The sequence below is a fragment of the Aotus nancymaae genome, unplaced genomic scaffold (genome assembly GCF_030222135.1).
Source record: "Aotus nancymaae isolate 86718 unplaced genomic scaffold, 86718_ANA_hifiasm-v0.15.2.pri h1tg000062l, whole genome shotgun sequence".
NCBI lineage: Eukaryota > Metazoa > Chordata > Mammalia > Primates > Aotidae > Aotus > Aotus nancymaae.
Genome location: NW_026988476.1, coordinates 20,191,826 through 20,204,610, shown reverse-complemented (window position 1 = coordinate 20,204,610; position 12,785 = coordinate 20,191,826). Strand labels below are relative to the sequence as shown.

The following is a 12,785-nucleotide window of genomic DNA, read 5'->3' as shown; positions in this document are numbered from 1 at the left end:
GCTCCTGTCTCAGCCTAAAAGTTATGCCTGTATGTGAGTTTACTGTGGAGGAGGGAAATGGCTCAAAGACTCTCTTTTTTTTTTTTTTTTTAAGAGGGGGTTTCACCATGTTGGTCAGGCTGGTCTTGAACTCCTGACCTCAGGTGATCCGCCCGCCTTGGCCTCCAAAGTGTTTGGATTACAGGCGTAAGCCACCACGCCCAGCTGACTCAAAGACTCTTATCCCGTTGTGTAAAGTTCTTCTTGCTTTACATCTCTGCTAGTCAGGGTTTCCCAAAGAAACAGAAACAATAGGATGTGCAGAGAGAGAGAGAAATTGATTTTAAGGAGTTGGCTCATGTGATGGAGGCTGGTAAGTCCAAAATTTTACAGGGTGGGCCAGCAGCTGAAGACCCAGTGAAGAGCTAATGTCGCAGTTGAGGTCTGAAGGCTGTTTGCCAGCAGATTCCTTGTCGCTCAGGAGCGGTCAGCCTTCTGTTCTATTCAGGCCTTCAGATGATTGGTGAGGCTTAGCAGACGTTATGGAAGGCCATCTGCTTTCCTGAAAGTCAACCAATTTAAATGCTAATGTCATCTAAAAACACCCTCACCAGGAACACCCACAATAATGTTTGACCAAATATCTGGGCACTCTGGCCCAGCCAAATTGACATGAAAAATTAACTGTCACAACATCTTTGCCTAGCTCCATCAAGAATTTGCTGAGAGCTGTTATGCAAGGTACTGACCTTAACTCCCACTCCCCAAATGACCTGGAAAGATGAAAAAGTGCTGTAGGATAAGGTTGAATCTTTGAACCCAAACCTCCCATCCTTTTTTTTTTTTTTTTTTTTTGAGATGGAGTCTCTCTCTGTCGCCCAGGCTGGAGTGCAGTGGCGTGATCTCAGCTCACTGCAACCTCCACCTCCCAAGTTCAAAGGGTTCTCCTGCTTCAGCCTCCCGGGTAGCTGGGACTACAGGCGCCCACTACCACGCCTGGCTAATCTTTTGTGTTTTTAGTAGAGACAGGGTTTCACCGTGTTAGCCAGGATGGTCTCCGTCTCCTGACCTCGTGATCCACCCACCTCAACCTCCCAAAGTGCTGGGATTACAGGCATAAGGCACCGCACCCGGCCCCTTTTTCTTTCTTTCAGAAGAATCCTGTTAATGAAGCAGTTTACTTTCTTTCATTTTCAGTCCATCCACTTGTGGTAGCAGGCTGGTAGGATTGTAGGTGAACCTTTATTTTTTTCTTTCCTCCTTTCTTTGGACATGGTGGTAATGCTTTACTTCTGTCTTAACTACCAGCTTGCCTGCAACTAAGGGAACCAGGGCGGGAAAGTGTGTTTCTAATCTTCTCTTTAATTACGGTACTTGTTTAAGATTAGCTAAGCCTGGCTCATTTTTAAGTCAATTTTATTGAGGTAGAACTGCTGATTGCAAAAGTAGGTTTTAAAAATATTCCATATCTGTATAGAAAGGGTAGAAAACTAAAAGCTCAGGAGGCTGAGGCAGGAGAATCACTTCAACCTGGGAGGTGGATGTTGTGGTGAGCCGAGATTGTGCCATTGCACTCCAGCCTGGGCAACAAAAGTGAAACTCTGTCTAAAAAAAAAAACCTAAAAGCTAAATTCTGTGCAAACTGAAATTGTACCATCTTGAATGTCAGGGAAAGGACATACTTTGGAAACTGGTCTTCATGGTGGTGCGCCTGAAGCGCAGGGCAAAATTTAGCCTTATTTTTTTTTAAGGCTTGTCAAGTGAAGCGGGGGAGTCAAGAAAGAATAAAGACATCTGTACCTGGTTGTGATCAGTTAGTTGTAAACACCACTGCAGTCGGAGCAGCCAAAAATCAGCCTCTCAAGTGTTAAAACGATGAAACCAAAAGCATGAGGCAACAGCTTTGTGAAAGTTCCAAAATTACCGCCAGTCATTTACATTTAAATAATTTAATTTAATTATTAGGTAAACTTGCCAAGGTCAGTGAGCAGAAATTCTCACCCAGTAACCAATGCAAATAATAATCCTACTGGAATACTCAGCTAGCCAGATACCTGAAGTATGGCCACGGGAGGACTCTAATGAATAAACTAACCACCTTCTATTTATATGGCACTCTGTTTTGAAAGGTCTTTCAGTGATACTCATTTTGTTTATTTGATCCTTACAAACACTGGATGCCATAGGACAGCCAGATATCTTTCTCCCCATTAAGACTGAGAGAGGTTCAAGGTCATATCGCTGCAAAGTGCAGGGAACAGAACAGAAGGAGCTCATCTCTCCTCTGCATCATGATCAGCCCAAGGTCTTTGTTGGGTGCCTGAGACTCACCTCCGGGCCCAGGGGTGGGTGGAGGAGAATGATGGACACAATCATTATAGAAGAAAATTATGGCCATTCTTGCAATTGGCCCATCTCAAAGAAAAAGAGAGTTCAATCAAAGTGGTATTGTCATTTTGAATTAGAGATTTCAGGTCCTATAAATGTGCAGGCCTGCATATTTACTGCCCAGAACTAGTAAAGACAGAAGGAAAAAAAGAGAGGGGATGAGCACTTTAACAGGATTTAAATATTACTCCCTTTTTCACAAACAGCGACAAAAACATCTCCCAAACCTTGAGGAATGGCAGTGGGGGGGGGAAGGGGAAGAGTGCTGCTGGGGCTAGCTCTGTCCCTGAAAGGAGAGAGTCACGCCTCCAGAGCTGTGAACGATGAATCACATCTTTTACATCAGGACTTTGTTCAGATTTCCCCAGAAACTTCACTGAGTATACAATAGAGATGACTGTTCTTTTGGGGAGATTAGCATTTTCTGGAGGGATTAGTAGACATCGATTTGGGGTTGTATTGCAAATTAAAATTAAAATTAAACGAGTGTAATATGGCTTTTGTGGACGGTGTTCACTTTTCCAGGAGGTCAGCATGGCCAGCCTGTGTGAAAGAGAAAATGTCAGACTTGGTTGCAGAAGTGCAAAGGGTGATCTCTTCGGTCTCACCTTCCTTGACAGGAGGGGCTCTTTTCAAAATCGGGATGACACCTCTCAGTTTACAAGGTACTCCCCTGTGTATCAGTATATTTAAGCTCTACCAAGCAGATGCATGGTTCCTGTTTTCTAGAGGCGAGAGCTTAAGGCCACAGCTAAAGGCACATACTGGGCCTGCAGCTCAAAGCCCGTGTCCTCTCCACTGCATCACAAGGCCGACCCACTCAGGCTCTAGATGGGGGCAGAGTGGCTGATGCAATTACTTATTGGCTCCTTGTCACCAACCATATTGTTTTGCCCAGACATGGGAGAGGCCTAGCCAGACTAAGACAACTGGTCACCCTACTTCCATGTTTTCATTAGTACTCACAGGAGATTCTCCAAGAACCACACTGAATGCTGACATTTTAGGACACAGCTATATATGCATGGGATTTGCGTAGTTTCATTCACCCAAACAGCATTTGCAAGCATTTTAAAATGTACTCTTAGTCTCCTAAGGTTGCCATTTTGATTTATTTTTCCTCTTCACTTCTTTATAGTTCCTTGTTATTGTCTCAGATCACCAAAGGGTGGACCGGGAGGAGGAGGGAAGCAAGGAAAAATGAGGAAAGAAAGACACTGGATCCCGTCTTTTCACGGTGTGGTCTTGGTTGCGGTGTGTCGAGGACCGATCTCCAGCAGTCATTCCCAAACCTGAACATCCAGGCGGCCAGCCTCTAAGATGGAATCCGCCTCTTGCCATTCATGCTATTGGGTAATTCTCTTCCCTCCTCCCTTGAGTAGATTTGTCTTGAGGGCTCACTTTGTGTTTGTGATTCACCTGCAGCTCTCACTTCTCTCTCTTTCTCTTTCCCTCTCTCCCTCCCTCCCTCCCATTTCTAACCCTGGGAAAGGCCAGATGCCATGCTGTGAGCAGCCCCACAGACAGGTCCCTGGGTGAGGAACTGATGTTTCCGGTCACGGGCCAGCGAGGACCCCAGGCCTGCTGAGGGCCAGATAGGTGAGCTTGGAAGCAGATTCCCTAGCACCAGTGAAGGCCTGAGAAGACAAACAGCTTGCTTGTAGTGCCATGAAAGACTACCAGCCAGAATCATAAGGTCAAGTCAGTCTCAGAGTCCTCACCCATATAAACTATAACATGATAAATATTGGTGGTTTTTAGCCTTTATTTTTAGGGTAATTTGTTCAGAAGCAATAGACAACTAATACAAATGTATATCAGAACCACTTAGATAACAACTTGATAAAATGTGTATTCTGGGCAGCACCCCCAGAGATATTATTCAACAGATGCAGCCTGAGACCTTTGCCTTTTCACCAGGAATCCCAGGGGAATCTGAAATGAACACATTTCTGCTTAAGAGCACACAGAATAAACCCTCACCTGGGAAGGCCTGGCCAGAGCAGAGACCGTAAAGAAGGGAGAATTGCCAGATAAAAACAAGATGCCCAGGCCGGGTGCTGTGGCTCACAGGCCTATAATCCCCACCCTTAGGGAGGCAGAAGCTGGAGGATAGCTTGAGCCCAGGAGTTCGAGACCTGCCTGGGCAATGTAGCGAGACCCCATTCTCCACAAAAAGGAAAAAAAAGACAAAAACAAGATGCCCAGTTTTATTTAAATTTCAGATAAATAACAAATACTGTTTTAGTCTTAAGTATACCCCATGCAGTATGTGGGACATATTTACATAGACACAGTATTTGTTGATTATCTGAAATTCAAATGTAACTGAGTGTTCTGTATTTCTGCTTGCTAAATACCACCCAGAGGCCCCATGGGAAGTGAAGTCCCAGTGGGAAGTAAAGTGGTGCCTCCCTTGCCTGGATGGCAGAATTTTTCTCCTTAAGGACATGGAGGCCTAGGCTCTTCCTTCCTGTGGGGTGGTGGGGGTGGCCTCCAGTGGCCTCGAAGGCTTGATGTCCTTCTCCCCGAGGAGCTGCAGGTTGCCCAGGATGGGTCCTGCCCCCTCCCACCAAGGACTCCCTCTAGGCGGAGCCGTTCCTGGATGCTCTGGTGGGAGGGTTTTGGGGAATCCCCCACACAGCCCATCTTGTCTCCAAGAGGCTGGAGGCCCCACCGGTGTGCGGGCGAGGGGACTGGTCCAGTCGGTGGACCTCATGCCTGCTGGGAGCCACTCACAGCACTGGGAACTTCCTTGCTCCTTTTGGTGCTGTTGGCACAGCCTTTCCAGAGCAGCAGATGAATGCCAGTCTCCTCCCACACCCCTCCAGGAACGCAGACCAACACAGCTGCTCTATTAAATGTATGCACTTCTTATTCTGAGTATGTCTGAGTCTCTGATGAGCTCTATTTATTGCAGCCCTCAGCACTGTAAAGAGGAGGATGGCCCCAAAGAGCCCTGAATGCAGGCGGTTTCACAAACGCAGGCTCTCACTTCTTTTGTATGTACTTTCTTGTCACAGGCACAGCCTTAATTTTGATGTTTATTTTGAACTATGAAATAGAGGATGAATGAGAGTATAAGTGTATGTCTGTGTGTGTACGAGAGAGAGAGAGAGACTGGATAGACTGAAATGCTTAAGGCAGGGAAGGAAGATGAAGACTCAGAAATGTGTGGCTGTGGCAGAATCGGAAACTTGAATATGTGCTTTGAAACCAGACCTGAAAGTGATATCACATCACTCTGCTGTGGTTCAGCCTCGCTCAGCGGCCTGATGCAGGCCAGAAACCCATGGGAGGGGAACTCCGCTCAGTCTCTCTCCCAAGAGAAACTCTGAGGGATCTATCTTTTGAGAGCAAGGAGGAGGTCTGGAATCAAGTGTACAGAAGCTCTGTTTGTCCGGGAGGCTCTCAAGGGCTCTAGGAGAACTCTTTGGGTGCTGCTTTATATGAATAAAACCAGCATGGCCAAAACAAAACATATTCAAAAACTAGAATCCAAGGATGATGGTGCCACTGCACATCTTGGATGTCAGGAGGAATCCCACATTCCCAGACCCCCACCCTGCTGTAGCTGACTTGGAAGGCTGGAGAAGACCAGGAAGCCAGATTCACAGGATGTTATAGAGCCAGAAGGCACTTTAATAATCTAGTCAAGGGCCCAGTGCAGTGGCTCACGCCTGTACTCCGAGCACTTTGGGGGGTGGCTCATGCCTGTAATCCCAGAGTTTGAGATCAGCCTGGGTAACATAGAGAGACTCTGTCTCTACAAAGAGTAAAAAATCAGTGGGACATGGTGGTGCATGCCTGTAGTTCCGGTACTCAGGAAGCTGAGGCAGGAGGATCGCTGGAGCTCAGGAGATCAAGGCTGCAGTGAGCACTCCAGCCTGGGCGACAGACTGAGATCCTTTTTCCAAACAACAAACAAACAAAAAATCTAGGCCAGGTTCCTGTCTTACAAAGAAGCAAGGCTCTCACTTTGGCCTTCAGTTTGACTTTTCTGGGCATCTGAAAAATTAGTAGCAACCTCACAGATTTATTGTGAAGATTTAGTGCAATGACATATATAAAGCCCTTAGCACTTTGCACTGAGTAAGTGGGAGCTGTTGTTATTTTACTGGTTCTGTGTGGTGGCAAGGTTGGGGTGGGCGGGGGGATCTGTTTCAGCACGGTACAAAAAAAGAGCCCTGCTTCCCGAGCAGGGTTCATATATATTTAGAGTCTTTTTAATTGGAAAGGACAAAATAGGACATTTAATTCAATCCCTTTGTTTTAGAGCTGATGGAACGGAGCTCCAGACAAGTGAGGGCTTGCTCAGGATCTCACAACTGCCTCCTGTTCAGGAATCCTGTACCATGCCTACACAGTAGGGAAACTGCTGTGCTTTTAGCCTAGAAACTCCGCTGCGATGGTGTCTCATTTATGCAGCAGCAGATGGGAGTTCCCGCACGCCAGACGAAGTACTTGGTTGAATCTTCTCAGATACCACCAGCGCCATCATGGTGGGCCCCTGAACTTTTTGTAAATGAATGAAAGTGCTACATAGAATTACATACGAAGTCAAGTCTGGATTTGAAATTAATGACGGTGGGATTCAGAAATGATTTGGAGATAAAATGAATAGTTCAAGAAAATTTGCATCTCGGTAGACAATATTGTTTAGGAAAAACTTCTTTGCAGAATTTCAGAGACAAAGATCAGGTCTGGTTTTTTTGTTTTTTGTTTTTTGTTTTTTGTTTTTTTTTTGAGACGGAGTTTCGCTCTTGTTACCCAGGCTGGAGTGCAATGGCGCGATCTCGGCTCACCGCAACCTCCGCCTCCTGGGTTCAGGCAATTCTCCTGCCTCAGCCTCCTGAGTAGCTGGGATTACAGGCACGCGCCACCATGCCCAGCTAATTTTTTGTATTTTTAGTAGAGACAAGGTTTCACCATGTTGACCACGATGGTCTCGATATCTTGACCTCGTGATCCACCTGCCTCGGCCTCCCAAAGTGCTGGGATTACAAGCGTGAGCCACCGCGCCCGGCAGGTCTGTTATTTTAATTCATAGCCTTAGGGGGTTTGGAGAGAGGAGAAGGAGTGAGAGTTCTGAAGCACTTTTTTTTTTTGAGACAAGAGTCTTGTTCCATTGCCCAGGCTGGAGTGTGTGGCACGATCTCGGCTCACTGCAGTCTCCTCTTTCCAGGTTCAAGCAATTCTCCTGCCTCAGCCACCGTAGTAGCTGGGACTACAGGCATGCGTCACCACACCCAGCTAATTTTTGTATTTTTAGTAGAGACAAGATTTCACCATGTTGGCCAGGATGGTCTCCATCTCCTGACCTCATGATCCACCTGCCTCGGCCTCCCAAAGTAATGGGATTACAGGTGTGAGCCACAGCTGTGCAGAAACAGGACTATTTTTCTGAAATAGATTAGCTTTTAAATATATAGCAATGTCTAGCGTTGGTTAAGCACTTGATATATATTTTACTTATTTGTTTAATCTTCACAACAACCTAGGGAAATAGGTGCTAGAATTATCCCCATTTACAGATGAGAAAACTGAGACAAGGCCAGGCGCGGTGGCTCACACCTGTAATCCCAGCACTTTGGGAGCCCGAGGTGGGTGGATCATGAGGTCAGGAGATCAAGACCATCCTGGCCAACATGGTAAAACCCTGTCTCTACTAAAAGTACAAAAATTAGCCGAGCATGGTGGCGCACATCTGTAGTCCCAGCTACTTGGGAGGCTGAGGCAAGAAAATCATTTGAGCCCAGAAGGTGGAGGCTGCAGTGAGTCGAGATCGCACCACTGCACTCCAGCCTGGGTGACAGAGCGAGACTGTCTCAAAAAAAAAGAAAAAGAAAAAAAGAAAACTGAGACGCATAGAGTAGCTTATTCATGGTCAAACAGCTAGTAAATGGCAACATCAGGACCAAATCTCTGATTCTGGCTTCAGAGCCGTTCTCTACCATGTTGAGAGAGTCCAGGTATCAAACCTATGAGACTAAGAACATTAAACATTCCCCGTGGTGTGTGCATTTCATCACATTACTATCCCAAGGTTAGGTGTATGGAGTTGAACCCTCATGGTACCTAACACCGTAGTCTACCCTACCATACTGTTGGTCTGAAAATTCTGCAGAAACGTGGTGGGATCTTTTATTTTCTAATCTCCAGTGCTCAGTCCTTACTTTATGCTACTGGAAGAAAAGCAGGAACTAACTCTGCTCTTTAGTCCATAAATGGCATAAGGAGCCAGCACCAGGCTTAGTATTAATAGCTTTTTTTTTTTTTTTTTTTTTTTTTTGAGACAGTCTTGCTCTTTTGCCCAGAGCTAGAGTGCAATGGAGTGATCTTGGCTTGCTGGAACCTCTGCTTCCCGGGTTCAAGCAATTCTTCTTCCTCAGCCTCCCAAGTAGCTGGGATTACAGGTACCTGCCACCATGCCTGGCTAATTTTTTTTGTATTTTTAGTAGAGATGGGGTTTTGCCATGTTGGCCAGGCTGGTCTCAAACTCCTGACCTCAGGGGATCTGCCCTCCTTGGCCTCCCAAAGTGCTGGGATTACAGGCATGAGCCACTGCACCTGGCCTGGATGTATGAGAATTTGTCATATGTTAAAGAATATTTCAGGCTGGCCTGGATGTATAACAATTTATCATCTATTAAGAAATATTTCAGGCCAGGTACAGTGGCTCACACCTGTAATCCCAGCACCATGGGAGGCCGAGGCAGGCAGATCACCTGAGGTCAGGAGTTCAAGACCAGCCTGGCCAACATGGTGAAATTCTGTCTGTACTAAAAATACAAAAATTAGCTGGGCATGGTGGCAGGCGCCTGTAATCCCAACTATTCAGAAGGCTGTGGCAGGAGAATTACTTGAACACGGGATGTGGAGGTTGCAGTTAGCAGAGATTGCACCACTGCACTCCAGCCTGGGCAACAGAGGAAGACTCCATCTCAAAAGAAAAAAGAAGTATTTCAATTGTGTCTGATCTTATGGATAATGCTGAAATAAATATTTACACACACTTGTGTTTTTGTCTTGGACTGGTTTCGTTATTTATGAAGAAAATCCCAGAAGTGGAATTGTTAGGTCAAAGAGTATTTGTATTCTAAATTTTAACTGATATTTGCACATGCCACAAAGTATTTGTACCAATTTGCTCTCAGTGAGGAGGAATTTTCAATGCTGAGTGTAACCATCCTTGTTATCTCACTAGATTTTTATGTAACTAACCTACAGCTTTGCTGAATGGTATGACAGGTAAATCAGATGATGACAAACATTTGTCAAAATGTTTTGAATTGCTTAATGGGAAAGAGTGTGAGAACCTAACGGATCTCTGGCAATGACACACTTGTGGCAGAGAAGAATCAGGTGTGGTTTTCATGTCTGGTAACTTGCAAATGGTCACTTGTGCAAGATATTTACCATATTTCACTGGGACCTCCTAACACCTTACTCTTTTGATCTAAACCCAGGTTGGTAAAGGAAACGTGTATGATATGAACTTGTACACTTCCCTGTATGCTACATCAGAGAAGCATAGAACTCAACTCTATAAAATCCACCTTCTGGCCAGACCCGTGGTGGCTCATGCTTGTAATCCCAGCACTTTGGGAGGCCGAGGAGGGTGGATCATGAGGTCAGGAGTTCAAGACCAGCCTGGCCAACACAGTGAAACCGGTCTCTACTAACAATACAAAAGATTAGCCAGGCCTAGTGGTGGATGTCTATAATCCCAGCTACTCAGGAGGCTGAGACAGGAGAATTTTGCTTGAACCTGGGAGGCAGAGGTTGCAGTGAGCTGAGATGGTGCCATTGCACTCCAGCCTGGTGACAGAGTGAGACTCTGTCAAAAAAAAAAAAAAAAGAAAAGAAAAATCCACCTTCCCCTCTGAAATGTACATCTCAAGGTGTGCATTCCTGAATCAGGTTAATCTAAAATTACTTGACTTTCTTCATCGAAGCCACCTGAGAATTCAGTAATTCCTTTGGATCTGTGGCTTTTAAAGATTCCCACCTCAGCTGGAGGGGCTAGTGTGTAGATCATTAACACCTGAGACTTTTGGGCCCCACCTGAAGTTGTACAGTGGTAGAGAAACACAACTGGCTGCAAACGTATCAGCCTGAGCTTTTAGATTAGAGCTGTTAGCCATCATAAGGTTTGTGGATTAGCTCTCAACTCCCATGTGAGTTCTGTCTTCAGCCATCATTACCAAGGATGGTAAAAAGTCAACTATATTGCAAACCTGGTCTGTATCTGGTATGACTTTACTGCTGCCCTTCCTAACAAGGCACAGGCAAGTAGGTGATGCTTAGCCTAATGACAAATCATTTTTAGATGCTAGAAAGTAAATTTCCTGCTAAGCTGGCCGGGATCATTGTATTAACAAAATGTGCTGAAATATGGAAAAATATACAGCAGCAGGGCACACGCAAATTGGAGCAGAAAAGAGTAGACAAAGAGACTAGCAGGCAAGCTGCTACAGCAATTCAGGAAGAAGACGGTGAAGGCCCGGACTTAGGTAGTCCTAGCAAAAGCAGAAGGGAAGTAGTCAATTTGAAGAGCCGGGCACGGTGGCTCGTGCCTGTAATCCCAGCACTTTGGGAGGCTGAGGCAGGTGGATCACTTGAGGTTAGGAGCTCAAGACCAGCCTGACCACCATGGTGAAACCCTGACTCTACTAAAAATACAAAAAAAAGAAAAAAGTAGCCAGGCATGGTGGTGCACACCTGTATCCCAGCTACTTGAGAGGCTGAGGCAGGAGAATCACTTGAACCTGGGAGGCGGAGGTTTCAGTGAGCTGAGATTGCGTCACTGCACTACAGCCTGGGCAACAGACTGAGACTGTCTCAAAACCAAAAAGAGAAGTAGCAAATTCGGGAGCCACCAAAGGAAGGCTAAGTCAGGATGAAGGTAAGAGTGCAGTGTGAAGAGCGTGGGCTTGATTCTGACCTCCACCTCACGGCTGAGTGACCTTAAGGCACTGAATCGTTCCTTCTGAGCCTCCATTTTTCCACCTGTAAAATTAGGAGAGGGTGGGCCCTAAATCCATTGGCGAGTGTCCTTAGAAGAGAAAGGAGAGGGAAATTTGAGACACATGGTCATGTGATGATGGAGGCAGAGATTGGGGTGATGGGTCCATAAGCCAAGGGATGCAAGAGTTGGCAGCAGCCGCTGGAGGTTGGAGAGAAGCATGGCAGGGACTCCCCTCTGAGCCTTCAGAAGGAACCAACCTGTCCTCCAGAACCGGGAAAGGATACACTTCTGTCGTTTTAAGGCTCTGAGTTTGTGGTTATTTGTCGCAGAAGCCCTAGGAAATGAACACGCCATCGGGTTGGGAAGGCTTGGCAAGAGGGGTCGCCGGTCTGGTTCACCGTGGCTGTTCGCCCGCGCCCGTCTGTCCTCAGGGACCGTGCTCTCCTGCAGCCTCCACGCTGGCTTGGGAAGCTCGTGGTACCGTTGCCAGGGCATTGTCATGTTTTGATCAGGCTGCTCTCCTTCTCAGTAGCTAGAGTGAGTTCCAGCTGATTCCAAATTACATTTAAACACTTTCTCACTTGCCTCAAGATTTTTTTCTTGGGGTAAAGGTCTGAACACTTTTGTTCCCTGGAGCCATTCAATTTCGCTTGTTTTATAATCAACATAGCAGTTATGTGGTAGCTGACAAAGCAAACCGTGGCACATGATCTGCCTCTAGCCTTTGCTTAGGACAGTGAACCTCAAACTTCAGGGCACGCCAGAACCATGTAGAAGGCTTGTTAAAATCCTGGCGCCCTTCCCTCTACCCCTGCCCTCCCACCCTGTTTCTGATTCATGGGCCATGGATTTCTCATTTCGAACAAGCTCCCACATGGCGAGTGGTGTCATTGATACTGGCCCCTACTACACTCAAAACCAGAAACAGTCTCCAGCTTTACTGCACATTAGGATCACATAGGGACCTCCCAAAAATCTCATGCCAAGGCTGCACCCCATGCCAATTAAATCATAATCTCTGAGGGTGAAACTTGGGTATCAGTCATTTTTTAAAACTTCTCAGATGATTTTTTTTTTTTTGGAGACAGGGTCTCTTTCCCTGTTGCTCAGGCTGGAGTGCAGTAGTGCAATCTTGGCTCACTGCAGCCTTGACCTCCTGGGCTCAAGTGATCCTCCCACCGCAGTCTCCAAGTAGCTGGAAATACAGGCTCGTACCACCACGCCCAGCTAATTTTATTTTGTTCTAGTTTGCAGAGACGAGGCCTCAATATGCTGCCCAGGCTTGTCTTAAACTCCTGGGCTCAAGTGATCCTCCTGTTTTGGTCTCCCAAAGTCTTGCGGGTGTGAGTCACGGTGCCCAGCCGTCAAATCATTTCAATAGCTGATCAAAAAAAAAAAAAAAACCACCAGTGGCTTAGTGGCCCTCCCTTCCTCCTCTCAGCCAATC

General features: G+C 46.3%; 1 protein-coding gene across 5 annotated transcripts in view; it reads left to right on the top strand.

The window, feature by feature from the left end:
• Positions 1–6,729, top strand: part of VCPKMT (valosin containing protein lysine methyltransferase) — a 34,319-nt gene extending 27,590 nt beyond the window's left edge. Inside the window, exons 6-9 of one of the 5 annotated variants that reach the window (XR_010338580.1) lie at positions 2,893–3,032; positions 3,506–3,720; positions 3,860–3,966; positions 5,288–6,729. Coding sequence is in view for 2 of the 5 variants with exons in the window: in XM_064365846.1 (XP_064221916.1) it covers positions 2,893–3,032; positions 3,506–3,686 (321 nt within the window). In the remaining 3 variants the exon portion in view is untranslated. Of the gene's footprint in view, positions 1–2,892; positions 3,033–3,505; positions 3,721–3,859 lie in introns of all 5 variants that reach the window. The other 4 variants (XR_010338582.1, XR_010338581.1, XM_064365846.1 and 1 more) reach the window with 4 other exon arrangements.
• Positions 6,730–12,785: the final 6,056 nt, after the last annotated feature.